This window comes from Peromyscus leucopus, chromosome 1 (genome assembly GCF_004664715.2).
Source record: "Peromyscus leucopus breed LL Stock chromosome 1, UCI_PerLeu_2.1, whole genome shotgun sequence".
NCBI lineage: Eukaryota > Metazoa > Chordata > Mammalia > Rodentia > Cricetidae > Peromyscus > Peromyscus leucopus.
This window is the reverse complement of record NC_051063.1, coordinates 77405432-77433219: the sequence shown is the minus strand read 5'-3', so window position 1 is coordinate 77433219 and position 27788 is coordinate 77405432. Positions and strand designations below refer to the sequence as shown.

The 27788-nt window shown below is 51.7% G+C and overlaps 3 protein-coding genes across 4 annotated transcripts; 1 reads left to right on the top strand and 2 right to left on the bottom strand.

Annotated features, from left to right (window-relative positions):
• Nucleotides 1-522: 522 nt before the first annotated feature.
• Tbc1d10b (TBC1 domain family member 10B) lies at nt 523-27690 on the bottom strand. Of its 2 annotated transcripts, XM_037210441.1 has the most exons (11): nt 27681-27690; nt 14185-14190; nt 10866-11439; nt 7575-7674; nt 7196-7303; nt 6991-7097; nt 3051-3165; nt 2885-2950; nt 2518-2707; nt 2063-2217; nt 1332-1976 (listed from the first exon to the last, which is right to left on the bottom strand). In XM_037210441.1, exons 3-11 carry the CDS (start codon nt 10994-10996, stop codon nt 1332-1334), a joined length of 1617 nt encoding a protein of 538 aa, XP_037066336.1. In that variant the 5' UTR covers nt 10997-11439; nt 14185-14190; nt 27681-27690. The 2 variants fall into 2 exon arrangements, with proteins under 2 accessions (XP_028741389.1, XP_037066336.1); XM_028885556.1 differs by lacking the exons at nt 14185-14190; nt 27681-27690 and having other exon boundaries at nt 523-1976; nt 10866-11773.
• Nucleotides 14685-17562, top strand: Mylpf (myosin light chain, phosphorylatable, fast skeletal muscle). Its single transcript, XM_028885561.2, has 7 exons — nt 14685-14834; nt 16093-16188; nt 16413-16488; nt 16670-16774; nt 16865-16943; nt 17228-17276; nt 17366-17562. The coding sequence occupies exons 1-7, from the start codon at nt 14832-14834 to the stop codon at nt 17468-17470; spliced, it is 513 nt and encodes a 170-aa protein (XP_028741394.1). The 5' UTR covers nt 14685-14831; the 3' UTR covers nt 17471-17562.
• On the bottom strand, nt 17704-25002 carry Septin1 (septin 1). The gene is made up of 12 exons (XM_028885560.2): nt 24855-25002; nt 21609-21733; nt 21347-21437; nt 21173-21259; nt 20710-20833; nt 20035-20169; nt 19828-19945; nt 19023-19124; nt 18811-18910; nt 18474-18639; nt 18152-18242; nt 17704-18059 (listed from the first exon to the last, which is right to left on the bottom strand). Exons 2-12 carry the CDS (start codon nt 21609-21611, stop codon nt 17973-17975), a joined length of 1104 nt encoding a protein of 367 aa, XP_028741393.1. The 5' UTR covers nt 21612-21733; nt 24855-25002; the 3' UTR covers nt 17704-17972.
• Nucleotides 27691-27788: the final 98 nt, after the last annotated feature.

Below are 27788 nucleotides of genomic sequence, written 5' to 3'. Positions count from 1 at the left end.
CTTCCTCTTCCACCTACCTGGAGACCACACACCCGGGCCTCATCCTGCTGAAGAACTGCCACCTTAGGGCCACAGAACCCCATGCCGTTACTATCCTGACCCCTGGGCAGAAGGGGGGGGGGCACAAGGTACCCACAAAAAGCACCTGCTGAGATGAACTGAAGGCAGCTAGTCCACCCTAATTTCTAATGCAGTACCAGGAACTGTGCCAAGCCGCTGACCAGGAGCTTAGCGCAGTCTGAAGACTGGTTTGCAGCCCCCTTCAGCTTCTAGGAGTTGCACAAGCATGTCGGAAAGGAGATCCCAGTGCTTTGAGCTGTCCCAGGAAACCAGTGATAGTTGAGGCAGCAGATCTCAAGCAAAGCTGAGGCAGGAGGTGCACCACTATGCTTGTCGATCAGAGATGGAGCAAGGGTCCAGATGTACCTGCTAAGGTCAGCAGACTGCACTTATGGAGACTCAGACTTTCTTCCTGGCTCCCCTTACCCCAAAGCCCTCTTTAAATAACAAGGCAGGAGACAGTTCCAGGTATAACAGCAGGTTCTTTTTCCGGTTCCTCAAAGCGCCACAAAACCACCACTGGGATGGGACCAAGACAGAAGAGAATGTAAACATTGGGTTCCACCCCTGGACTCAAGGGAAGACCCTTACTCAGAGAGGGGCTTGATGGCTGGAAAGGAACAAAATGAGACAGGCTTCCTGATGAGGCAGCAGAGAGGCCTGAGCATACAAAGCAAGTGGATTAGGAGGAGAGCAGGACACAGGTGGAAAGGAAATGGAGGACATTTCCTTGCATGTCCCCTTAAATAAACTGGAGTACAGGAGCACTGTGGAACACAGGTCAGAGCACTCCACCCCAGGCCAACCTGACCTTCTGTACATAATTACAACACAAGGATATCCAGGAGAGAGAAAACAGCCTTGGCCCCCAGAAAGACAGTGGGGTGACAGGCAGGGCCCCAAGACAGGAAAAGGAACCTAGCTCCACCATCTAAGGGAAGCCACTGGAGTGTAAGAATCCGCAACTGCTAACTGTCATTGCCAAGAGTCACCCTGTGACAAACGGCAAATGAAGACAGCACCCCAGAAGGAATTCGTAGGCCTGACAGAGACCCAAGCTGGGCCTAAGTGGACGAAGAGTCTCCAGACTTGGTCACTGCTACCTAGGAAATATAACTGTCCATGCACTGTGGCTGTCCTGGCCATGTAGGATCAGCAGCTGGCAAGGAGTCAGGGGGAATCAAGCCACTTTCCTCAGAAAAAGGAAGAGCCTGCCAAGGGAGCTGGGAGAACACCCCTGCCAGGCCATGTCATCCCGACCCAGCAAGAGGTCAGAAGTAAGCATCCTGCCGGGCTTCAGACGAAGACTTGTCCCCACCATCATGGGGTGCAGGAGGGCCATCTGCCTTTCGACGCAAGGAAAGTTTCCGGCCTTGGCCCTTCTTCTCCTGTTTCTGCCGCTCCTTCTCCTCCTGTTTCTGCCGCTCCTTCTCCTGCTTCTGCTGCTCCTTCTCCTGCTCCTTTTCCCATTTCTGCCGCTCCTTCTCCTGACGCTGACGCTCCTTCTCTCGCTCTTTCTCCTGTTTCTGCCGCTCTTTCTCCTGCCGCCGTGCCTCCTTGCTGGTGCCTAGTGGGGTGCTGTTGCCAGTGGGCGAAGGAAGTGACGGATGCAGTCCCTCAGCAGTGACGACGGCCCCAGGGACGGGGCCGGCACTCGCCCTGCGGACAGGAGGTGGTGGGGAAGGAGCCCCTCCAGCTGCCCGGGAGCCTCTGCTCTTAAGACTAGGGAGGCTGAGGAGGCTGGAGGAAGGGCCCAGGGGTGGCTGCTGCCGCCTGCGCTCCTCATGGATGGCTCGGGAGCCGTGCAGTCGCCGTGAGGGCCGGTACTGTAGTTCTCCCCTGGTCTCCCGCCACTTCTTCAGCTGGGCTGCATTCTCTCGCTCAATCAATGTTTCTGTCACTGGGAGGTTGGTTACCTAGACAGAAGACATGGGAGCCAGAGTATAGATGGGTATGGGTATGGGCTGAGGCGGATCAAGGGGTGCTGAGGCTCAAGGCCTACCTCATGCACCAGGAAGTCCTCCTGCATACACTGTTGTGGCAGGTTTCGAAGCTGCTCCATGGTTTCATACATGCCTTGACAGGAACGAAGCTTCTCCACAGTACCCAATGTGTGTCGCAGCAAGACCAGAGCCACTCGGAAGATGATCTTAACGCCTACAGGGTCAGAGGGGCGCAAAGAGAGATCAGGTCCAGGACCTCAGCCTGTCTCATGTAGAGAAGACAGTCCCTGCTGCTGTTCACTGCCCGCCTTACAGGTGAAGGAAGCTGCTACAGGTTGCAGGTTTCTAGAAGGCAAGCAGACTCTAGGCTGGAGGCTTGAATCAAGACGGGTCCTGTTTTTCCTGCCTGCAGACTGCGTATTCTGAAGCTTGGGCCCAACAATACTTTTGTCCATGGGCTACCAATAAAGTGACAAATCCTAGCCCCCCTCAGCCTAGGAGGCCACTGAAATACCTTCACAGAAAAACATGTCCCAGACACGCAGCACTGAAGCCCAGGGGAGGGTGCGGGCAAAGATGCACATGAACCATTCTGTCATGTAGAGCACGGGGTCAATGCGCTGCCGCCGAAGATGCCGATGTGCCAGCGGGGAAGCCCGGCGCAGGAGCGCAAAAAAGATTTCTCCATCCAACTGAATGGCCTCCTAGAAGTGGTGGGAAGAGCAATGAGAAACATCTTGCTAAGTTCCCTGGGGGCACAATGAAACCTAAGAGGGTGGCTGAGCCTCAGTGGTGGAGGAACAGGACAAATGAGGCAAGGCAAGGCCCTAGGGCAGCCGTGGGGAGTCACAGCCCAGCGCACCCAGCTTCCCGACACTCACCAGCCCCGCACTGTAGTAACCTGGGAGGTACTTGTCGCAGATCTGTACCAGGCACCAAAAGGCTTGCTGCGAAGGGCAAGAACAAGGAGGCAGGGATGGGGCCTGAGAAGCGGGGAGGAGGCAGCCCTCCCATCCCCACCCCCACCCCCCAGGTCCAGACGCTGACCTCAGCAGGCATGTGCATGAGCAGGACTGCGGCCACGGGGGCCTGGGCCTGGCAGTAGCCCTCGTCAGGCCTGTAGATGGTGTAGGCCTTCAGGATGCGGTACAGGTCCTGTTGCCTAAGTGAGTGATGAGATGGCAGTCGTCATACCCGCCCCAAACTGGACCCGAACCCTCACAGCAAGTCCCCAGCTAGTCTATCGAGCTTGACCACCACTTAGCCGGCTGTCTTCCCGGACCTGCCCACCACTCTAGGCCCTAGCCTTTCACCCTGGGCTGCACACCCATAAACTTCCTACCCATTTCCTTCTCCACTGCACCCACCCCCAAAGCAATCACAGTCACTTTCTCCAGGGACCTGTCAATAGTCACAGTATCAGCCCTTCTCTGGAACCACGTGTTTTTATACCCCAGGGCAGACAATCAACAGGGTTGTCTGTTTCACTGGATTTCATCAGACCTCCCAGCATGTCAGAGAATCCTGGTTCTTGGTGAAGGCCAGGAAACCAGCTGGACTTCACATCTTCTCTTATCTCTGTACTGAACCAGATCTGTGCTCCAGCCCTTCTTTCCTCTGCTGAGTTCCATCATATCCGATAGTTCCATCTACTCCAAAGCAGCTTCCCAGAGGGCAGCTACCAAGTCTGAGCCATACTGTATCCTGAACTTCAGTGACATCTGTTCTCTTCCCCTCCATAGCTTCTTCCTTCTCTGACTTCTATCTCAAAGTCAAAATATCTATGGACCTCCCAGATCTCCCTGCTTCCAGTCATAATGCTAATACTGCTTATATTAGCACCACCCCAGATCCAGTCTTTTATGTCTTATCTGCAACTACATCACTATTACTTTAAAAATTTTTTGAGGTGGGGTTTCACGTAGCCCTTGCTGGGTTCTAATCCTTTGTACCCAAAAATGGCCCTGAATCCTGATCCTCCTGCCTCCATCTCTCTAGTACCAGGATTAAAGATAGGAACCATCACACTTAGTTTTCTGTGGTGCTGAAAATCACTCAGAGCTTCATACATGCTAGATAAGCACTCTACTGGATGAGCTACATTCCCGCTCTATTTACTTACTTTGTATTTACTTCGCAAAAGTTCTAATGAAATAACATATTTGATGATGCTGATTATTTTACCTAATACATAGTAAAAGTAATCTATGCCAAACTAACACTAACAAAATACTGTAGTTAGAGAGAGGGCTCAGTAGTTAAAAAGCACTTTTTGCTCTTGCAGAGGACCCAAGTTCAGCTCCCAGTACCCACATCCATGGTGACTCACAACCATCTGTAATTCCAGTTCCAGATGATCCCACACCTCTTCTGACATCCTCTGGCACCAAACATACACAAATGTAGCCTCCACCATATGCACCCTTCTGCCTATGACTAGATCCCAGCCTTCCTTTCTGCTGTGAGTGTGCCCTCTTTTCTGCTTCATCCATTTTTCTATTAAATCATTCCCATCAGCATAGTAGTAATCTGCTTTTCAAATTATTTCTTCTGCAGCTCTAGGTTTGAACCCAGGGCTTTGTGCATGCTAGGCAAGCATTCAATCACTGAGATACATGTCCAGGCCTGCTGTTTCTTTTTTTTTTTTTCTTACTGAGGTTGTCAGGCTTGTAAATCAAGTGCCTTTATCCACTCAACCTCCTCACTGACCCTCACTCTTGTGTCCCTTCATCCCACTCTCCCCCCAAGGAACACACTTCCTCTCCTTACCTAGTCAGCCAAGCAGCTCTAGGAACTACACTCACTGTCCTGTGTCCTTCTCCTCCTGTACTTTCCGCAGGCACTCGCCTACTGCTCCCCAAAAGTTTCTTTATCAAATCATTAAGAAGCCAGCTGGAGTGGCTCACACCTTTAACTCTAGGACTCAAGAGGCTGAGGCAGGCTGAAGATTTCTGGAACTATGAGGCTAGCTCAGCTATAAATGCAAGACTGTCTCAAAAAACAGTCACTAATGACTTATATAGTGTTACGTCCAAACTAATTGACTAATTCTCAGATTTGATGTCCTCATCCCTCAGCACCGTTTCCTGAAGTGGGTCCTTGAGGCTCTTCTTCACTTTCTTTCAGAAGTCAGACTCTCCCTCCTACCTCGATACTTCTGGCCCTGGTGTCCTCTGTCATTTTGTTCATCGTCTCACCCCCAAAGCATTAGTACTTCAGGGCTCAAGCTTGCTTGCTTACCTTCCTTTTTTTTTTTTTTTTTTTTTTTGAGACAGGTCTCGCTATGCATGCCTGGCTGGCCTAAGACTCACTATGTTATAGACTGGATCCACCTGCCTTTGCCTACCCAGTACTGGAATTAGAAGGTGTGCCCACCACACCAGGTCACATCTTCCTTTTGAGTCTATACTTGTGGCTCTGTGACCTCATCTTGTTCCATGGGAGAGTCGAATCCCTCCATAATCACACTTTCAATTCCCAATTTACTGCCAATTTAAACTATTTTCCTGAAATTCAGACTTATAATTTATTGGGTACCTGGATTTTGGTACATGCCCTGGATGTCCAATAAGCAACCCCCCTCCTAGTTTGAGACAGAATCTTACTCTAGCCAAACAGTCCTGGAACTCAAGATGTAAGACTGGCCTTAAATTCATGGCAATCTTCCTGCCTCGGCTTCCTAAGTGTTGATTTGATATCCAACTCCCACCCCAACACATAAAAGTCTACCTAAGTACCTGAGACTACAGGCATGAGCTAACAGGTCTGACTCTTAAACTACTGACGTAACCCCAAACCTACCTGTCCCCACAATTCTCTGATCTTGACTAGCAAGTAGCAAGTCTCTCACACTGACTGTTCTTGTAACCCACACCATCTCCATCCTCCTTCAGTACTTCAGACCCCTCTCCACTACTTCTCTCTCTCTCTCTCTCTCTCTCTCTCTCTCTCTCTCTCTCTCTCTCTCTCACACACACACACACACACACACACACACACACACACACACACACACACGCTCCCCTTCATCTGGGACTGTCTATTCCCACACAAAGGGATTTGGGGTTTTAGCCCATCGCTGTCATCTGTGACTGGAATAGTGCTTGGCAGAAGTAGGTACTCAACTGTTATTTGTTAAAAGATGACCGTATATTTCAGCTAGGCATGGTGGTACATATCTATAATCCTAGCACTTGGGAGACTGCAGCAGAACATGAGTTCAGATCACTCTGGGCTACCCAGCAAGTTCAAGGTCATTCTAATTAAAAAAACAAAAAAAACTTCACACTGTCTATGGTAGTGGTGGCATGCTTTTTAATCTTAGCACTTGGGAGGCAGAGATAGATATGATTTTGAAGCCAGTATGGTCTACATAGTCAGACCCTGTCTCAAAGAAAAAACAAACAATACATACACATTGTTTTTTATATTACATAAAGAAAGAAAAATGTTCATCTAGGGCTGAGAACATAGCTCAGAGGTAGAAGACTTGCCTAGCATATGAGAGGCCCTAAGTATGAGCTCCAACACAACAGAAAGGCCATATAACAACCTACGATCACCTTGTATACTAATAAGGAGTGGTACCTATATTTCATCTTGAGGAAGCTTAACCTACAGAACAAAAATCCAAGTGCTTTGGCTCTTAGTGAACTGACCCAAACTTCCAGATTCAGCACTATAAAACCCCACTGTCCAGACACTGCTTATGGAACTTCTCATGGAAGAAAATCCTACCCTGTCCTAGACCCAACTATCTTTTAAAAGCCAGCACAAATACAACCTCAATAGTCCTTCATGTGCTACACAAAGGCCACATTAGAATCTCCCTAGACACTTAACACTACTTGACACTCAACCGATTAACAATCAGTCTTATAAGAACCCTAGAGGGCAAGAATTGCTTGGACCAAGCCCTGTATCTACCTGTGTCTACCCAGAACCTTCACAGACGTTTGCTAACTGACCCACACAGTCAGGCTCTTACCCATGCCCTCCTCGAGCAGCAAACATTTCATGGAAAGGGAATTGGCGATGCAAGTCCTTCTCAATCACATCCAGCCACTTGGGGTCCCCAGGGGCCCGTTCCAGCTCCTACAATAGGAGAGCAGGGATTACCTCAGGATCTGGAAGAACTGATTTCTCCTACAGAGACAGTGCCATGTGTCCCCACACCTTGGAGTTGCACAAACCTCAAACTTGCCCGGGTTCTGCTCCAAAAGCTCCTTGCTATTAGACAGGTACTGCCAGGCCTTGGCTCTGAGAGATGAGGGGATCCCTTTCCGGCAGCGAAGTTTTACCTAAGGCAGAGTAGCACCAAGGGTGACAGCTTCATGGCTGGAACATTCTCCAAGCTTTCCCCACCAGCCATTAGGCTCCCAGAGACACTCCTCCCACATGCCAGATGCGACAAAGCTGGACCTGGCCTGGCTACAGTTTAAAGCTCCTCCTTCCAAGGCCTAAAGCACCACTGATCTTCAATGTGTTAGGAGGGCCGAGTTTCCTAGGCTTTCCAGCACTGCCCCTCCCCCACCCTTGCACATTGCCCAACCCACCATACAGCCCTCAAACCTTCTGGAAACGCCGTGACAGCCACTTATCCCAGTTACTGAACATTTCCAGCCATTTGAGCTCCCTCTGCCGAGCCACATCCACAGGAATAGAGCTCTCTCTGCAGAATCAGAATCAGAGTAAGTATGGAAGAGGTCAGTGGCAGTAGTACAGAGCCCAGGCTACTGGGGAAACTGAGCCAGCCAGTTCCCTCAGGCTCAACTGAAAAACTAGAAATTGTGTGAGATCAAAAGTCTGAATATTTGGCCATCTAAAGCCTTGTCCACCACATTATAAAGGCTTCCTTTTCTACTGGATCTTTACACACAAAATTCAAATCCCATTTCTAAACTATCCAATTTTGGTAAATACTGACAAGATACATTCTGGCTAGCGACGTAGCTCAGTGGTACTGTGCTTGTCTTGCATGTGAAGGGCCCTGAATTCAGTCCCAGCACTGCAAAAATAATAATAATTAAATGTAAGTCACATTTTGTATTAAATCTGGATCTAAGTCCTAGTTTTACCATTTATCCATTGCGTGACCTTGAACAAATCACTTAACTTCTCTAGGCCTCAGTTTCCTCATTTGTAAGGTAGAGAAAAACAACAATATCTACCCGAAAGGACTTCTCAATTGCCTATAGTGGGGGCTCACTTAGTACACGTAGTGACCCCCCGTTTTTAGCCTATGAGACACGAGATTTCTTGGACCATCTGTGATTCCTCTCCCCCCCTTTGCAACCTTCCCAGATTCCCAAGCAAATGAATGCTCCTGCCCTGATACTGTTCTGTCAGCTCCATCTGTCTGGAATGGTTGGTTACTTACAGGAACCAGTTCCAGGAGACAAAATGGAAAAGCGAGCGAGCACGGGTTTTAGAAATTCCACAAACTAAGTCAAAACCCAGTTCTGCCCCTTAGAAGCTAGGAAGTCTTGACATGTGAGTGACCTCGGTGTTGTCCTCGGCTATAAACAGGATGCCACTACCTATACTCACCAGGACTGTAAGAAAAATGCATAAACTGGGTGGTGGTGGCACACACCTTTAATCCCAGCACTGGGGAGGCAGAGGCAGGTGGACCTCTGTGAGTTTGAGGCCAGCCTGGTCTACAAAGAGAGTTCCAGGACAGCCAGGGCTACTACAGAGAAATCCTGTCTCAAAAAACAAAGCCAACCAACCAACCAAGCAAAGAGCATAAAAAGACTGTTAAATATGAGCTCATCATGTATTAATTTACTTTGTGCTAGACACTCCCTAAACAGAGACATCATCTCTCATTTCTGTCAGAAATCAGCTCCACACTCTCAGAGCTGGGAAGAGTAAGTGGCCTTTCCTGCCCTTAGGAATACTAGCACTTACAAAGGGAGGGAAGGACTGGAGAGATGGCCCAGCTTGAACAGCACTGGATGGTCTGGGAGAACCAGGATTCAGTTCCCAGCACTCACATGGCAGCTAACCAAGGTCCAGAAAAAAACTGCAGTTCCAGAGGATCTGAAGCTCTCTTTGCCTCCTTGGGTACTGCACGCACATGGTGCACAGACATGAGTACAGGCCAAACACCCATCTACACAAGAACTTTGATAAATCTTACAAACAGGGGCTGGAGAGATGGCTCAGAGGTTAAGAGCACCGACTGCTCTTCCAGAGGTCCTGAGTTCAATTCCCAGCAACCACATGGTGGCTCACAACCATCTGTAATCAGATCTGGAGCCCTCTTCTGTATACATGATAAATCTTACAAACAGAATGGGTGTGCACGTCCACTAGGACACGAAAAGTGCAGTGACATGAGAGATGGTTATTACGAGGACGGCAGTATCAGGGAAGGCTTCCTGGAGGAAAGGACATCAGCAGTGTACCAAAAGGAGTGAAGAGAAACTAGGAGGCAGAGGAGGGAAGAAGGGCACTCCTGGCAGGTGGATAGGCCTGAATAATCCACTACTGATTTAGAACAGAGCCTGACACACAAAGCTTGGACTTTGCCCTGTAAGAGGAAGAGTGTTCTCGCTGGTATATTACCATCAGCCTTGTCTCGGAGGTTGTTCCTCTGCATGGAAGACAGATTCTGAAGTGACAGTTAGAGAGAGAGAAACGGCACCCAGCACCGCGCCTGACACAGGAGCAATATTCTAAAACTGAATTTGACCACGTTCCTCTGACTAGTACTGAGAAGTGTCCACTGGTCACACAGAGCCACGTTATTTGAGGGAGGCAACTCAAGGGTGCTAGTTTTGTTTCTTATAAGCTGAAAAAGGTGCAGGAGAAAGGACCAGGGCCAAACTTCAGTCAGTCAGAGTTCTGACGGTGAGTGCTGGTGCCCAATCAAGTTTTCTGAGTTTTGCTAGCTTATAAGCCCTGCCTGTATTACTCCCACCCACCTTCCTGATTGACAGCCTCTTCAGCAGAATTCTCACATCCAGGTGCTCACAAAACCCTCTGATCTCTAGGCTAACCCCAACCAACTATATTGAAACTAACTGTTGAGGCATTCCCTCCAGAAGAACTCCCTGAAAGTACTACTTCGGTCGTGCTCAGTACAGGCCTGGCTGCGGTGTCCTTGGGCGATGCTCTAGGCTGAACTAACCAGGTTACTGACTAGGGAGCAGGTTAAGAGAGCACAGGAACAATGGTCAGGATCCAGAGAGGGGGAAGGAAGAAGTCAGAGCGATCACACCCCCACCTCAGGAGTGACTCAGGCCCCTCCCTGGAAGGAACTAGGAAAGTTCGACTAGGGCAGGGGAGATGAGGAAATGGGGAAGAGGCCACCCCATCCCTTTCCTTCAGTGAAAATACAAGGCTGCTCTCTCACAGAAGCCCTGCCTTGGGGCCTCTCCTCCATCAGCCAGACTTCCTCCCCCGACCCTTCTGCCTACTGCCTTTTTGAAGGTGCCTGCATCCTTCTGACCCTCAGGGACCCAGGGTGTCTCCCAGAACCCTGGTCCAACCCACCTTCCAGAATATTTGGCCTTTTGTTAACAAGAGTTTCATACCAAGCAGCTAGCATCTCAGCTGCTTAGCAGGTATCATCTCATTCAACCCTTCAATCCACAGGGGAAACTGAGGCACGGGAACAGGGACAGCACTAGCTCAAGGACACAGACCTAGGCAAGGTCTAGGCTTAAACCCAGATAACTGCCTTGATCCCTGATTCCCCAACTCGGAAGTCACAGAAGCCCCAGGATGCTCTGAGCACTACAGATCCTGCTAATGACTCCCTGGGTCAGGACTGGCCAGGCGCATCACCTCGCCTCCCCCCACCCCAGCTTCCGCAGGCGGCCCCACGGGGGGGGGTGTCCACGGTGTACTCACAGGCTGCCTGAGTACTGGCTGCCCCCAAGGAAACCATACTTGTCCGTCTTGCGCAGGGCCAGTCCATTTATCTCCGAGTCCGAACCCATGGAGCTCACATCATCCGCCAAGGACTCCAAGGTCCCGGACATGAGGCTCACGGAGTCCAGGTAGCTCAGGGTGTCCGGGGCTTGCCCTCGAGGCCCAGAGATGCCAGGTCCGAGGCTGGACGTGGAGCCCAGGTCTTGAAAGTTTTCAACAGGCTCCGGGGCTGGGGTCACCGTCACCACAGCCACCGGAGCCTCACACGTCCCGGGGGGGCCTGCGACAGGCCCCGAGGGGTCCTCCGGCGCGGGCCCGGCCGAGGCCGATGTAGCAGCTCCATGTCCACCTGTCACCTGTCCCGCTCCGCCCCGAGCAGTCACTCCTGAAACCACTGTGGTTCCCGGCTTGGGGGCAACCGGGGGTTTGGCAGTCAGGGCTCCAGGCGCCGTTCTGGAAGGGGTCCGAGTGGGGGTCCCTGGTCCTGGGGTGGGCGAGGCTCGAGCCTCTTCCGTCTTCGGAGCGTCTGCCCCCGAAGCCAAGGCCGCCGCCGGTGCAGGGGACTCTTGCGTCTTGGCGGCTTCGGCTTCGGCCTCCAGGGTCAGCACCACCACCGTGCTGCCCGCGGCCGCCGCTGTCGTCGCCGCCGCCGCCGCCGCCGCAGCCGTCGTGGCCGTAGTCGGTGCCGCTCCTGGAACCCAGGCGGGCTGAGCTTCCCCGGGGACCACCAGGTTGACGGGGGCAGACGTGGCCGTGGTCACCGGCGGTCCCGGGGCCACCACTAGGATCGGCCCAGCCCGGGAACCCCGGGGCGGGGGCGAAGGGGCAGCAGCGGAGGCGCCGTGCCGGCGCGGCGGGGCCACCAGGGGCGCCGGGCCCGTCTCCATAGCGGTGGGCCGCCCCTCACATCCCCCCCGCCGCGGAGGCCGCAGAAGGCGCCGCCCCTCAGGCCGCCCGGAGCAGCCCGGCCGGGCTGCAGAGAGGGCGAAGGGCGCGGCCCGGCGCGCGCCGGGGCGGGGCGGGGCGGGGCGGGACCGGGCGGCGGGCGGCGGGCGGCGGGCGGCGCGCGCAGGCGGCCCAGGGGTCGGGGGCGCTGGCGCCGGGGTCTCCCGGCCTCTCGACCCTGCTCGCGCGCTCGCGCCGCCCCCTCCCAGCGAGGGGCCGGCTGCCGACGTCGCGCCTGCGCAGACGCCGAGGAGCCGCCGGAGTCCGGGCGGACTACGCCTGCGCGAGGGAAGGCCCGCCCCCCCCCCTTTTTTTTTTCTCCTCCCGCCCTCTCCAGAGGACCTGGACTGATAATAGGAGAGAGAAAACAGGGTTCCTGCCAATCGATGGAAGGGTGGGTGGGGTTGGAGGCGGGAAGAGGGCGGGCAGTCTAGAAAGAGGAAATGAGGAGGGCGGAGACAGGACGAAGAAAACAGGCAATAGGAAAGAGGGACCCTGAGCCTCCTGGCCAATAAACACGGAGGAAGCGTGAGTGATCGCGGAAGGGCGGGGAAGGAGGCCGGGGCTGGGCCGTAAGAGGCGGGGCCTAGGACCGCTCAGCCAATAGCAACGGAGAAAAGGGAACCAATGAAACAGGGTCTAGGCGGTCAGCTTGCCCGGCCGGCACGTCTATTCATGTGATGACAGCATCAGCAGTCAATAGAAAGAGCGGAAGAATTCTTAGACTTCCTGAGAAGGTCAGGAAGGAGTGACAGCTAGAGCGAGGCGGGCTGAACCTGCCCTTAACTTATCAGCCAATGACGGTCTTTCTTCACTTCGCCAAAGGGCAGGAAGATAGATAACACTCTCAGCAAATGGTAGCTTCGAGGGGCAGGGATGCTGCCAGCAGGCGGTGCCAGAGCAAGAATAGTCAGTGACAACCAGAGACAAGCGCGAGAGGAGGTGACAGCTGGGGACATCACTGAGAAGGGGCCTGGAGCATCGCTGCGGCTCCTAGCCAATAAGAGTTTCATGCTGGCCTTCTTGGGTTTCCAAAAGGGCCCCCATTCATTCAGCTCCTGAGCTGCACCACAAACCCAGTGCCCTCACCCGGTACTCGCCACCTCGGTGCCTCTAGTTAGACTACAGTCAGAGTCTTCTAAAAGGCTCATCTCTCTGAAGTCCCTGTTTCAGGCAGGAAACTCAGACCAGGTTTCTCTAAATTCTCATACATAAATTGAGCTTCTCCTCCGAACGCTGCGATTTTTCAAACTTTATCCCTCTCATTCTCGAGGGTTCCATCTCAGAACCCAAATCTAATGAATCCCCAATACCATGAACCCTCCATATCTGTATTCCTGTTCTTTGGAGGATCCCAGAACCAAGCCCTATCGTTATGACATCTCTTCAGTACTCATTATCTACTAACCTAGACTCCAATTTCATGAGCCCTCAAGGTTGCCCTCAGGCCAAAATCATAAAGACCAGACCTTATGGGAGCTAACCTAGCCTCGACACACCACTTCCTCTGTTCTCTGTTCTCTTGAGCCCCAGGATTAGTGGGCCCCAAAATGCATACAGCATCTGCCACTCTCGAATTCTAGTGAGACCCAGCTCTCAGCTTCCCGGTTCCCCACTGGCTTTTGAGTTTTGTTGCCTCACTCCCCCGCTCCCAACTCAAACCCAACCTGGACCCTGCAATGACCTGTCAGATCTTCTTTTCAACGTGCCCACTTTCCATCGGATTCAAGTTTACTGAGCATCCCCCCAATTCCATTCCCTTTCTGGAGTCTTTCTCACCTCCCAGAACCCACTAACGAGTGGGTTCCTTCATGACGTAGCCCCCCATGGTACCCATATAAGGCAAAGCAGCCGCCAACTGAGGCAGGGAGGGGCTGTGCAGGAGGCCAAGAGCAGCTGCTAAGTTTAGGGTGGCTCCTTCTCTCTTCTTAGAGACAACAGGTGGCTGGGCCCCAGTGCCCAGAAAAGAAAATGTCTTAGTGGCATTGGCATGGACTGGAGGAGGGGAAGGGAGGAGACACATTCCTCAGGACATCAGGTCCTAAAGGGAGCAGGAGGAGATGGGTGTCCTTACCAACCTAGGGGTTCCTCTGCTGCTAGTTCCCTAGACTTCTGCTGCATGGATGAGAATGTGGCACTGAGGCCCAGAACGTGATGAGAGAATACCTAAAAGTCCCAAAGTCAGCCGAGCCGGTCCCTTCCCAGGAAGGACAAGTCACTCCTAGGCTATGCTACCTAGGAGAAGGTGACAGCTAGCACTCCCCTCTGGGTGTCTTTGTCTCTTCTCTTCTGAGGTCCAGCCTTGATTCCCACTGGACCTCTTTTGTGTCAACCCTTCCCAAGTTCACCAGCATCTCTGCTTGTCCTTGAACAACCCCCAGTATCTGCTCACCAACCCTTAACATCCAGCCCCGTCACAAGTCTGGCAAACCTAACAGCCGACCTTTCACCTTTCCGGCCTCTGCCCACGTGCTGTGCCTTCTGCCTTGCGTCTCTGCCCATCACCCTCCCCTGCATCACTTGCCTACTTCCCACTGAGTCTGCTATTGGCATCCCTTGCCTACTTGCTAAAGCAAACCCGCAAAATCAAGCACATCGTAGGTCTGCGACACACGCTTTCTGAGTTTAGATCTGGGGTTCAAAGGTCTGGTTCATCTCTCCCAGAACTATGGGTTGGCTGGGGCCCCCCTGATTTCTGGCACAACCCAGTCCCCTTTTGGGAGAGAGAACACCCCTTCCTGCCTACCCTAATGAAACTCGCATCCCAAGACTTACTCCCTCCTCCCTTTCTGTGCTCCAGCTGCTGCAGGCCTCCAAGAAAGGAGAGGCCCCTGAGCCGGGCTATTTTAGTATCTGGGGTGGGTATCCGCAGGGCTAAGGTTACCATGGTATATTACGGGCTGTGAGGGCAGGACTATATAACCCCAGAAGAGCTGCCCCAAGCAGAGTCTCTGCCTTTTCCAGCTGGAGCCTCTGCCTTGCCCCCAGGAGATCTGAGACATGGTGAGTGAGAATCCCCAGCTGCAGTCCAAACTATTAGCTCAGGGTAGCCTCGCCCTTCAGGAAAAAAAAAAAAAAGTTGGTGATTCTCATTCTAAGTACAGGTAAGATATGAATCCTCTTTCAGCACCAGAACGGGGCCAGAGGATAGGGTGGTGGGCTGACTCAGTCAAGGACAGTGTGCTTGGATGTCAACCATGGGGAGGGCGTTAGACCTGCTCAAAGTCTGTGCCATCCCTTTCTGTCCTCTCTCTAAAGTCCTTGGACCAGTGAGATGATCCCACTCTCATTTTATAAGTGATAATTAGAGGTTCAGATAGGGTCAGTGAGTGGATTAAGCTAGCAGGTATGGGCGCCAAGTTAGCGGGCCAAGGATCCTGAGAAGGGCACTGGTCAGACAGGATGGGGGGACCCGGGAGCTATAGCTGGAACATAAGAGAGGCAGCCAAAAGAAGCCCCCTTAGCCAGATGGAAAAAGTTACTTTAGAAGAAGGGACTCAAAGAACGCTGATCTGATCAGGCATGGTCGTGATGTATGCCCATAATTTCAACTGCTTTTAAGCCTGAGGGGTAGGATCACTGGAGCCCAGGGGTTCAAGACCAGCCTGAGCAATATAATGAGAACTGGTCTCAAAAAGAAAAAGAAAAAAAAAAAAAAAGAAGAAGAAAGAGGAGCTAGGGATGATGATGATGAATGTCTTTAATTCCAGTACTCAGGAGCTTAATTCCAGCATCTCTGTGACATCAAGGAAAGCCAAGGTCTAAATAATGAGTTCCAAGACTAACTAGTGAGACCATGTCTATTTTTTTCCTTGTGTTTTTTGAGACAGGGCTTCTCTGTGTCAACAGTCCTGGCTGTCCTGAAACTCACTTTGTAGGCCAGGCTGGCCTCAAACTCACTGCGATTTGTCTGCCTCTGCCTCCTGAGTGCTGGGATTAGCCCACACCTGGCTGAGAGACCACGTCTTAAGAAGAAAAAAAAAAAAAAAAAGAGGGTTTGGGGATGTAACTCAGTTGCCTAGCACGTACAAGCAACCAAATAAAATCGGATGTAGCAGCTTAAGAGGATGACCCTGGTAACAGTACTTGGAGGTAGAGATGCAGGCAAGAGATCAGATGATCAAGGTCATCCTCAGCTAAGTAGCAAGTCTGGGGGGCTATAGAGACCTTGTTTTTAACAACAACACAAGTCTGGTTTATCCGAGGAGGGGGGTCCAGGAACTGGCCTGTGGACGCTTCTTCTCAACCTCCACCCTCACAGGCACCCAAGAAGGCCAAGAGAAGGGCGGCAGCCGAAGGGGGGAGCTCCAACGTCTTCTCCATGTTTGACCAGACTCAGATCCAGGAGTTCAAGGAGGTGAGCGAGGGAAGCTAAGGAAAGCCTCCCCCCACCCACCCCCACCCCCGCCCCTGGAAAGTGCACCTGTTGAGGGAGGAGAGGGTTTAGAATTCCTCCTCCACTCCTCTGAAGGGTGGAGGGGGTCAGCTGGCGGAGAGCCAGAATCTGATCTGCCTGGGGCAGTAATGCTGAAGCCATGGGCCCATCCTGGCTTCATCTGTCCCCACCCCCGCTCCCCACAGGCTTTTACCGTCATTGACCAGAACCGGGATGGCATTATTGACAAGGAGGATCTCCGGGACACCTTTGCAGCCATGGGTGAGTCCTTCCTTACTCCCATCCACAAACAGTGAAAGCTATGGGCGCTGAGGGGAGTCCAGCGGCTTTGGGCTTCAGTCTGCCCACAGGAAAAGGGAATGAGCTGGTGGTATATGTCTAGGGGAGGCATCGCTCTGGCCCCCGGCACCCAACTCCAACCCCTGTTTCTCGCCCCATTCAGGCCGTCTCAACGTGAAGAATGAGGAACTCGATGCCATGATGAAGGAAGCCAGTGGGCCCATCAACTTCACTGTCTTCCTCACCATGTTTGGGGAAAAGCTTAAGGGTGGGTAAAATGTCCTCCGCCCAAGGCCCTGGATGCCTCTTCCTCGGCCTTGGGGGGCTTGCTGAGCTCACGTGTACTCTGACCCTGCAGGTGCGGACCCTGAGGATGTGATCACTGGAGCCTTCAAGGTCCTGGACCCAGAGGGGAAGGGCACCATCAAGAAGCAGTTGTGAGTGTCCCCCACCCCACCCCATAGCTCCACTAGGGTCTCCCTAAGTCCCTAGGTCAGGGTCCGAGGTTGACAGAATGAGTGAGCAGGGTCTGAGCCCCAGGGTTCCATTTTCACAGCAAGTTAAGGAGAGAAACTTGAGACAGGAGGCCCCAGCGTTGGCGAGATGAGCCAAACTAAAAGGAGCCACCCTGGTTTCGGGGGAAGAATGGGGGGGTTGGTGGCAAGGAGAGGGGACAGGACTCATGAACCCAACCTCACCTCCCCGAATGTCACCTTCTCAGCCTGGAGGAGCTGCTTACCACACAGTGTGACAGATTTTCCCAGGAGGAGGTGAGTTGGGGAGGGCCTGGGAAGGGGAAGGACTCGAGCAATAGGAGTTCGAGGACCGGTCCTAGCCCTACTCCTGTACCTTCCCACAGATCAAGAACATGTGGGCAGCCTTCCCTCCAGACGTGGGCGGCAACGTAGACTACAAGAACATCTGCTATGTCATCACGCACGGTGACGCTAAGGACCAGGAATAGGGGACCCAAGGTCTCAGAAGACCTAGATAGGCATCCAGCCTCCCCAACTCTCACCCGACCCCCAATAAAACTCAACTGGTCTTTGTTTCTAATTGGTGGCTACTTCAGTATGTTTATGCGCGAACTCAGGCAGGAGGCTGCCCAGCAAGGCAGGAGTGGAATGACTAGTGGCCGGGAGATCCACCAACCGGCAGCTCCATTCCTGCTGGGAAGAAGACTCGGGCAGCTCGGGGTGGGTGGGGGAAGCAGTTTTTATTATATGGAGAACTTAGAGGTACAGGGATACCCTACGTGGACCGTGCCTTCAGGAGTCGGAGGGCGGTCCTCTCAGAACAGCATGAAAGGTAGATTTGGGTGGGGCTACAAACTTCCGGATTGGAGGGAACCTGTTTCAAATACAAGGGCGGGCCTACCCTCTGGGTCTCCGGATTGGACGCTGGACAGTTTAGAGCAGGGGTGGGACCGGAGATTGGCGGTGAGCAGACAGGCGGCGGTGAGGGTCTCACAGTGAGTCTGACTGCTCACCCTGGGTCTGGCTCTGCTGCATCTGAGCTTGCATCTTCTCCAACATTTCTTGCATGCGGCGCAGCTGTGAGGAGCAAGATTGCAAGCAATGGGACCGGGCAAGGCCGGAATGGGATCTAGGGAGCTGATTAGAGGGAAAGAGATGTGCTTGCTCACCTCTTCGTCTTTCTCGCGAATCAACTTCTCAGTGTCAGCCAGAGGCAGCATGGGCAGCGGGATCTCTGTGGCACTCTGCCGGGAAAGCTTGCTAGAAGTGGAGGGGGGTGGGTCAGAAAACAAGGACGGGGTCTGAAGTTGTGGGTCTAGCCGTGGGGCGAATTCTGGGTGTAGGAGGCGGGACCTCGTCCCTGAGGTTAGGGATGAGTGGGGGAGCCTTAGTTGGACCTGGGAGACGGGGTTAAGCCTGGTAGCAGGAGCAGTCAGGAAGGCTTGCCCAAAGAGTGGCGCCATGGAAGCGCCAAAGTAGCCCGGCTCTCACCTGCGGCTGGCTCGATCCCGAGCCCCAGGTCGAGCCAGACTCTGTAGGCAGCGAGCCCGATAGCCCTCGTAGAGCAGATCGTGGGTCACTTCTTTCAAGTCCTGAAGATGGGTCTGTACCAGCATCCGCCTCAGGTTTAGGAAATCGCAGTGATGTGGGTTCTCCACTAGAGGGCGGACCAGGTGGCTTTCCGTCAAACTCCAACCTTAGACTATGCCCTCTGGGACTATCTCGCTGTTGCCGCCCGAGGATCGATCCCAGGAACTCCCAGGACTTGAGCCCACCTCCAGTTTCACATAGGATGCAGACTGAGCTCTCAGCGCACGCCTGGCCTTACCTTCCACGGTACCCCAGGAGTAGCGGCGTCCCCTCACTGGCCGGGTTCCGCCATCCCGCACCACTTCACAGGAACCAACGACCGCGAAAGGGATGCTTCCCTACAGGGTCGGAATCAGGGGTCACGTTGGCTCCTCCTGGGCATACACCTCTTCCTTAACGCTTTCACTTCCACTCCTACTTTCTGCCTCCCTGCCCCTTCCACGTCCGAACCTTCATCTCTTCATTCTGCTTCTTGAACTCTTCATCCTCATCAGAGTCACATTCTGGGAACTGGTAGATGTTGATCTCCTCCTCCTTCAACTGGTCCCGGATCTCAGAGCGGACAGAGGGAGAAACTGAGGTGTGACCAACCGACATTGCATGGCCAGAAACAGTGAGGTACAGAGATACTGAGCAGTCCGAGAGAAAGAAAGATGTGAAGAACAGACTGTGAGAGGTGGCCACAGAAAATGACCCAAACCAAATCCTCAGAGACGTGATGGTGAGAAATGCAGAAAGACAGGACAGACGTCAAAATACCCGGAAGTGGGACAGGGGAAAGCACTCTAAAGACAGCGGGGCAGGGAGTCATCACCATCACTGGACCAAAGAGATGCCAGGAGTTGTGGTGGCCATCCTCTTTTCCTCAGACCGGCCCTAGCCAAGCATCGAGTTCCAGGACTGTATAGTCATTCTGTTCAGAGCTGTTACAGGCATGGCTGCAGGTTCACACACCCTTTCCTCATACCACCCACCCCCCAGTCTAGCCTAGAAACTCCTGCTCTAAAAAAGGCCACCTCAAGATTTAAAAAAAAAAAACATCCGCCGGGCGTTAGTGGCGCACGCCTTTAATCCCAGCACTCGGGAGGCAGAGCCAGGCGGATCTCTGTGAGTTCGAGGCCAGCCTGGGCTACCAAGTGAGCTCCAGGAAAGGCGCAAAGCTACACAGAGAAACCCTGTCTCGAAAAACCAAAAAAAAAAAAAAACATCCAAGCCGAGGTAAGGTTCAGTGCTGAAAGTCAGGTATCACCCATACCTTCTGCTTGAGGACCTGAGTTTCCCGAGGCATCAGGGCATCTGCTTTGCCGATGACTGGGATAATATTGACCTTTTCGTGCACTGCCCGGAGGAAAGCCACGTCCAGGGGCCGGAGCCTGCAGCAGGAATAGATCAGGGCTCGGCTCCAGAGTACAGAGGTTTATCCAGCCTCCCCAGTCCCTCGACCCCCAGGTGCCCTCCAGACCCTCTGCCGAAGGGCGAGATGAAGTAGAGGCAACAGTGGACTCTGGAGTCCTGGATGTTCTTCCGGTTGAGGCCACTCTCGTCCCTGAGGTATTGCTCAAATTGCTCCTCGATGAATCGGACCACTGGCAGCCAGCTGGAGTGTGAGGAGAGGTCTAGTCTAAGATCACAGGGCAAGGGACAGAGTGGAGCTAGCCAGGCCTGTGGGTGGGAAGAAAGTTCTTTGCTTCCAACCAAAGTCATCAGGGGCAACTGGAAAGGGCATGGGTGAGACATCAAGACGTGAGCTGGGTCCACACCTGTAATCCCAGCACCCAGGAAGCGAGTCCCAAAAAGCAAAAACAAGCAACTGGAAAAAAAAAAAAAAAAAAAAAAAAAAGCACTGAACCAGCCATGGCATAGGTCTGTAATCCTGGAAGTGGACTCTGGAGTTCTGGATGTTCTTCCTGTTTGAGTCTAAGGCCAGTTTGGGTTACAGAATGAATTTGAGGCCCCTGAGCTACACAGAGACACCTTTTTTCTCAAAAGAAAAGCACTGGACACTTTGGGCCAGACTGTTTCTAGAAACAGGTGCCTCCTCCTTCCAGGCCAAGGAGCCATGACAACCCAGGCCACAATGGACCCTTGGTCTTCCATAGTGGGAGAGCGGCTTAGCTCTTATCCATGCCCGCCTCACCAGTCGGAGCAGTCCACGGAGTCCCCGAAGCCAGGCGTGTCCACCAAGGTCAGCTTCACCTTGATACCTCCTTCCTCGATGTCCACGCCTCGGCGCTCAATGGTCAGAGTCTGTGTGGTACGAGCTGTGGGTGTGGAGAAGCTGGCTGTGTAGGGCTCTGAAGCAGGGCTCCGGTCCAGCGGAGGAAACCGTCTCAGAGAAAACCAGTGGCCACCCAAGGCCCCAGACCAAAAGAAAAAGAATACAGTCTGGTGACACAGGAAGAGGCCAGGGACACCACAGAGAGAAGACCAGGACAGCAGCAGGGTGGGGAGCCTGTAGGGGTGAGGAGCCTGTAGGGGTGGGGAGCCTGTAAGGGTGGGGAGCCTGTGGGAGTGGGGAGCCTGTAGGAGTGGGGAGCCTGTAGGAGTGGGGAGCCTGTAGGAGTGGGGAGCCTGTAGGGGTGGAGGTGGGCAGATCTTACCACTGGCATCTGGCACCTGCCGGTCCTCGTAGAGGTTGGTGAGGAACAAGCTGTTGATGAGGGTGGATTTCCCGAGGCCTGACTCCCCTGTGAACAGGACAGGCCTACTCGTCAGCTGGGAGGATGGCCAGGGCCTCCGGAGTACACCCCGACATCTCCCCAGAGCCCACAGACCTGCCACCATGAGTGTGAAGTCAAATCCCTTCTTGACAGACTTGCGGTGTAACTGGTTGGGGAGCGCAGCAAAGCCCACGTATTCCTTGTCCTGGGGGTTCAGGAAGACAGTAGGGAGGCTCCCGGGCATGGCAAGGAGTGCCCGGCATCACCTGAGCCCCAAAGCTGGGAAGTCGCTGACTGTGGGTTCACTTTGACTTGGGGACCCTCGGGGGAGAGGGCTGGGCCCCGGATGCCTAGATTCGGGGGCCCCAGAACTCACCATGGCTCTGCTGGTTGTCGCTGCACCTGGTGTTGCTCCCCACTTCCTCTGGTGGGGCAGGAAGTTGAATATATCAACCAGGGCTGGGGGTGGGGTGAGGCTGGGGGGCAGTGCAGGAAGCCGAGCTGCTCAAAGAGAGGTGAGAAACCCATACTACGTTCCCTTTCTTTTAATTCAAAGATTTTATTTTTAATCATTTGGGGATGGGGATAGGTGCCCATGAGTGCCCCAGAGCAGGGCATTGGATGCCCTGGACCTGGAGTCACAGGTAGTTGTGAACTGCCTGTAGATATTGGAAACTGAGTCCATGCTGTCCACTGCTGAGCCACCTCTACAGCCCCGAGCATCTTTTTCCTTCTCTCCCGACAGATAGCTTCAGCCCTTTCATTTTCCACAGGTCTCTATGCCAAGCCTCAGTATGGCCCCATCGTCATGGTGAGAGGTGGGGTATGAGCAGAAAGAAAGGAAGCAAGATGTTCTCCTTAGCAAGTCTGGTAAGGGATTAGCAAGATGAGCCAAAGAAAAAAGAAAAACTTCCCAGGGTGTTTGTGAACAACAACAACATTAGGATTGGAGGAAGCAGGGGCGAACAGTTCCCCAGCTCAGGCAATGGACTCTTTTCCAGGGGTGGCAATGCTGGATTGAACTCAAGTCTTGGGAACTGCTAAGCTCCATTCCCGATATACCCCCAGCTCCCTGGATTTGGGATATTTCGAGACAGAGTCTCGCCATCTATCCAGGCTGGCCTTGAATTTTCAGGCCTACCACCTTGACACCCTAAGTGTTAGGATTACAGGCCTTGATTGCCCTTATGTTGCTTGGTTTTTGAGACTGGGTCTCATGTAGACCAGGCTAGCCTCAAACTATTTGACCAAGAGTATCTTACAGAAGAAAGGATTTTTATTTTGACGTATGGTTCCAGAAGGATAAGAGTCCGTCATTAAGGGTATGGTAGCAGACACCCAGAGCAAGAAGCTAAGAAATCACACCTTCAGCCAGGGGTGGGGGTGGGGTGGGGGGATACAGGGACAGGGATGGTCACAGCAGGGATGGCACACCTCTTTAATCCCAGAACTCGGGAGGCAGAGGCAGAGGCAGGCAGATCTCTGAGTCTACAGAGTGAGTTTCAGGACAGCCAGGGCTACATAAAAAGACCTTGTCTGGAAAAAAAAAAAAAGCTGAGGGGGGAAACGATGGGGGAGGGGGAACAACTGGAAGTTGGGCCAGGCAGCAAACACTGAAAGCCCCCCTCAGGTGATATGCTTCCTCCAGCAAGGCTGGCCCACCTTCCCAAACAGTCAGCTGGGGGCCAAATCTTCAAATACGCAAGCTTATGGGTGACATTTTGTGTGTGTGTGTGTGTGTGTGTGTGTGTGTGTGTGTGTGTGTAACCCTGGTTGTCCTGGATCTCACTCTGTAGACCAGGCTGGCCTTGAACTCACAGAGATCCACCTGCCTCTGCCTCCCGAGTGCTGGGGTTAAAGGCGTGCGCCGCCGCCGCCACCACCACCTGGCATGGGTGACATTCATATTCAAACCACCACAAAGACAAGTACCCCACCACTGACCTATACAACCAGCCCTGACACTTTCTTTTCTGCACCAGGTGAACAGTCCTTCAGGGCAATCTTCCTCCGTTGTTTCTATTTTAAATTACCTGGAACCTTTCTCAGTCCCCCCCCCCCAATGCCCACATTTGCTTACCTGTGTCTGATGCCCTGGCAGAACTCTGGGGGCAGGGACTATGTCTTCCTAATTTCTACATTCTACATGCTTCATAACACTTGATCTGTTAGATGCATGTGTGCGCGCACACGCGAAAACACACACACACACACACACACACACACACAAAGAGTAAATGAGACTGGAGAGACGTCCCAGGGATTAAGAGAACTGGCTGCTCTTCCAGAGGACCTAGATTCAAGTAGGTTCAGTACCTACAAGGCAGCCTGTAACTCCTGTTCCAGAGAATCCAACACCCTCACACAGACATACATGCAGGCAATACAGAAAATAAATGCACATAAAATAAAAATAAATTTTAAAAATGAGCAAAGAAGTTAGGCAGAATAAAGGCCGGAAGTCTGCAGAACATAAACAGAGAAAGATCCTTGGTTTGGGGTTAGAAAGAGGCCCCCACAAAATCTAGATCCACCACAGACTTGCTTTGTGACCTTAGGAAGTCATTTGACCTCTCTCGACCCCAGCTTCCTCAAGGTAAAAGGAAGTACACCTATCCAGCATATCATCAGGACCATTCTGAGTTTTCTATGACCTGGACTTTCGATCCCATGAGCTAGAACAGACAAACTTTGTAACATTGAGCTGGGTGACTTGGGGTGTGTGAATGAACTCTTCTGGACCTTTAAAACTATCGGTCTCATAGTCTACATTTGCCTGTTTGATCTAGACCCTGCTCACTCTCCACTTTAACCCCATTTTAGGGTCTCCCTCTATAGCCCCAAATGGCCTAGAACTTTCCATCTTGTCTCGATCTCCCAGTGTTGGGATTACAGGCCGGGGCAGTCTAGCCTGGCTTCTCTGTTTCTTTTGATTTTACTTACTCTAGCCTTTTAGTCTCTACTATGAACTGAACTTTATGACTGTGCTCCCCTCCCCCATTTATACGTTGAAGCCCTATGGGACTCTATTGGCATATAGAGCCTGGAAGGAGGTAATTAAGTTTGGCTTAATCCTCCTTGTAAGAGGGAAAAGACCACTCCTCCCACCCCAGGTACAGGGAAAACGCGTGGTAAGGATACATCGGGCAGGTGACTCTGCAACCCAAGAGAGGACCTCGCTGCTGTTTTTCATTTAAATACAGCTGCTACCCCTTAAGCAACTCCTATGGACAATAGCAAGTCCGCAGCCCCCAGCAGCGGTTCAGCAGCAGCTGTCACAGCCAAAGGAAACTCCATCTAGATCTCTATCCCCCCAGAGAACTCAGGATTCAAAGGTTGAGGTGAAATTCTGCTCACTCAGGCTGAATAGCAAGCAGCTAACCTTTTCTCCTTGCTCGCGTCTCCCCAAATACAGGGCATCCTCCTGCTCACCCCCCACTTAAGAACCCTGGCTATGCTTAGTTCCTCCCTACCACTTCCTGTCAGCTAGTTGCTGACTCAGCCTCCTGACCCCAGGTTAATTTTATTTAATCAAACAAATGCAGCAAGTCTTTGCACCATTAAACAAATATTCCACAGCATAAACGAATGTAACACATCTTAGATTAATATTCCACGGTACCTCACCAGATACCAGCCCTGCTCACACTTGTCCTTAGACTTCCAAACCGCAGAACTGTGAGACTGGAAATGTTTGCTGTTCGTGACGCCCAGTCCATGATATTCTCGTATGACAGTGTAGTGGTTTGAATAAGAATGTCCCCACCATCGGCTTGGATAGTTAAGTCCAAGGTGCTTAGTCATTAGAGAGTGGCACTATTTGAGAAAGATTAGAAAGTGTGGCCTTGTTGGAGGAAATGTGTCACTGATGGTAGGCTTTGAAGTTGAAAAAGCCCACCCCATCTGGATAGTGGTGGTCCATGCCTTTAATCCCAACACTTGGGAGACAGAGGAAGGAGGATCTCTATGAGTTCCAGGCCAGCCTGCTGCAAGCCACAGGAAAATGTAATGGGATTCAGCTACTATCACAAAAGCTACTACTTGGAAAGGTCAAGGACTTTTCGGAAGGTCAAGCCATGGCCTAAGAAGTTTTGGTGATATTTTAGCTTTTGTATATATATTAGCCGATTCCTGCAATGATTTCCTTGTATGCTGTGTATGCTTCCAAGAACTCCTAACAGTATATTTTACCTGAAATAACTACCAAGCATCCAAGGCCAAAAGATATCCTGCATTAAGGTAAACTAAGCTCAGACCCTCCTTTCTTATACAGCCTTAGTGGTATTTATACTAACGCTAAAGACTCCTAACATTTACCTAACCACCTCTAGGAATGTAGTTTGAGCACATAAATTCTCTTTTTCTGATATATTAACTGATTTTAGCTCTTAGTTGACCTCCTCCCTTACCACTCCCCTTTTGGGTTGTAAAAGGAAGCCTGGCAGTCACTGTCTGAGGAAAACTCTTGTCTGCCTTTATGACTCTGTAAGAGTTCAAGCCTGGAGCTGGAGAGACTGCTCAGGGATTAAGAGCATTGGCTGCTCTTCCAGAGGTCCTGAGTTCAATTCCCAGTAACCACATGGTGACTCATGACCATCTATAATAGGATCTGATGCCCTCTTCTGGCATGCAGATGTACATGCAGAGCACTCATACATAAAATATAAATAAATTAAAAAAAAAAAAAAGAATTCAAGCCTGGTGAGCTTGCTTTAGCTAGATCACTGCTATTGCATGGGTATATAACTGTAAAACTCAGAGACTTAGAGAGGATTTTGACTGAAGAACTAGAAGAATGAGATGAGAAAGACCAAGATGGAGCAGAATTAAGATGAGAGAATTGGGCTGGAGAGATGGCTCAGAGGTTAAGAGGACCAACTGCTCTTCCAGAGGTCCTGAGTTCAATTTCCAGCAACCACATGGTGGCTACCAACCATCTGTAATGAGATCTGGTGCCCTCTTCTGGTGTGCAGACATACATACAAACAGAACACTGTATACATAATAAACAAATAAATCTTTAAAAAAAGATGAGAGAATTAAGATAGAACATAGAGGGGACAGCAGATAACTGTAGAGAGAAATCAGGGAAGAAAGGAGCTAGGCGCGAGAACAGAACTGAAACTTTGTAGATAGGATTTTACCCCAGAGGAATAAAGTAGATGGACCAAGAGCTCGATGTACTTAGATTCTTTTCCTGAAAATAATTCTCTATGTTTGTAGCTTCTCTTCTGGGCCCTGGGAAGAAGATAATTAAGGCTGGACCATGATAATAATCGAGACTAGCCAGGTCTACAGAGTGGTTTCTAGGACAGCCACAGCTACACAAAGAAACCCTGACTCAAAAAAAAAAAAAAAAAAAAAAAAAAAACCTAAATAAATAAATAAAACCCATACCAGGCTGAGCTTCACTCTGCCTGTGGATCAGACGTAGCTCTCAGCTACTACTCCAGCACCATGCCTGCCGCCATGCTTCCCGCCAGGATGATAATGGAGTAGCCCTCTGACACTGTAAGCAAGGCCCAGTTACGTGCTTTCTTTGGTTGCCTTGGTCATGGTGTCTCTTCACAGCAACAGAACAGTGACCAAGGCAGTCTGCAGGGAACTGTATACCACGTCGCTCCCTCCTTGCCCTAACCCTGCCTAAGGCAGCTTCAATAACACGTTGAAGTACTCTTTTCATTTGTTGTTTCCATGCATATCGGTGGCTTTGTTTTATTCTGGTATTTTGTTGTTGTTGTTGTTTATTTGAGACAGGGTATCACTATGAACCTCAACTGGCCTTAAACCTGCAGTGATCTTCTACCTCTGCCTCTCAAATTCTGGGATCACAGGTGTGCCCAATACTGTAGGGAATGGAGGGAGCCTTGAATGAACATGTCAAGGACCCAGTGCTTCAGACCTATGGGAATGTCACCATACCAACTCTGGACTGTGGAGACAAGTGGCTACCTTCCAGTTAGTGACAGACCCCGTCTCAAGGCAATATGTGGAGAGTTGTGGAGAAAGACACAAGGTTTGGCCTTGCCTGCCAGGGTCTTATGGTGGCTGGGCAAGTATTCTGGGACAGAATTACATCCTCATCTACCATACACATACCTTATTTTTGCTTCAACCACATATCTGGCACTATTCTCCTTACACAACCTTAGAAAAATCACCTCTGGGCCAGGAGGTGGTGGCGCACGCCTTTAATCCTCACACTCAGGAAGCAGAGGCAGGTGGATCTCTGTGAGTTCCAGGACAGCCAGGGCTACACAGAGAAACCCTGTCTTGAAAAACAACATAAATAAATAAATAAAAATAAATAAATAAATAAATAAAATAAAATAAAGAAAGAAAGAAAAGAAAAGAAAAATCACCCGGGGCGGCAGGTGGCGCAGCAGTAGTGTTGCCATCCTGCTGCTCAGTCATGCTGTGGAGTCCTGGCTGGCTAGAAATCAGTAACCTCCTGCCTCAGCCGCTTGAGTGTTGGGATAGGTGTGTGCTACCACACCAGGCTAATGGTGGGATTTCTTGCTTAGTATTAGTGAGGATCCTAGCTCAGTTCCCAACA

Coding starts and splice junctions, on each gene's coding strand:
- Tbc1d10b (XM_028885556.1), bottom strand. CDS start 11,773: ATGGAGACGGGCCCGGCGCCCCTGGTGGCCCCGCCGCGCCGGCACGGC. Junction 2,708..2,884: donor GTTACTACAGTGCGGGGCTG/GTGAGTGTCGGG, acceptor CACCACTTCTAG/GAGGCCATTCAGTTGGATGG. Junction 2,218..2,517: donor GGACATGTTTTTCTGTGAAG/GTATTTCAGTGG, acceptor CTGACCCTGTAG/GCGTTAAGATCATCTTCCGA.
- Mylpf (XM_028885561.2), top strand. Junction 16,944..17,227: donor GGCACCATCAAGAAGCAGTT/GTGAGTGTCCCC, acceptor TCACCTTCTCAG/CCTGGAGGAGCTGCTTACCA. Junction 17,277..17,365: donor ACAGATTTTCCCAGGAGGAG/GTGAGTTGGGGA, acceptor ACCTTCCCACAG/ATCAAGAACATGTGGGCAGC.
- Septin1 (XM_028885560.2), bottom strand. Junction 20,834..21,172: donor GCAGGTGCCAGATGCCAGTG/GTAAGATCTGCC, acceptor CCACACCCACAG/CTCGTACCACACAGACTCTG. Junction 18,060..18,151: donor TTCGCGAGAAAGACGAAGAG/GTGAGCAAGCAC, acceptor TGCTCCTCACAG/CTGCGCCGCATGCAAGAAAT.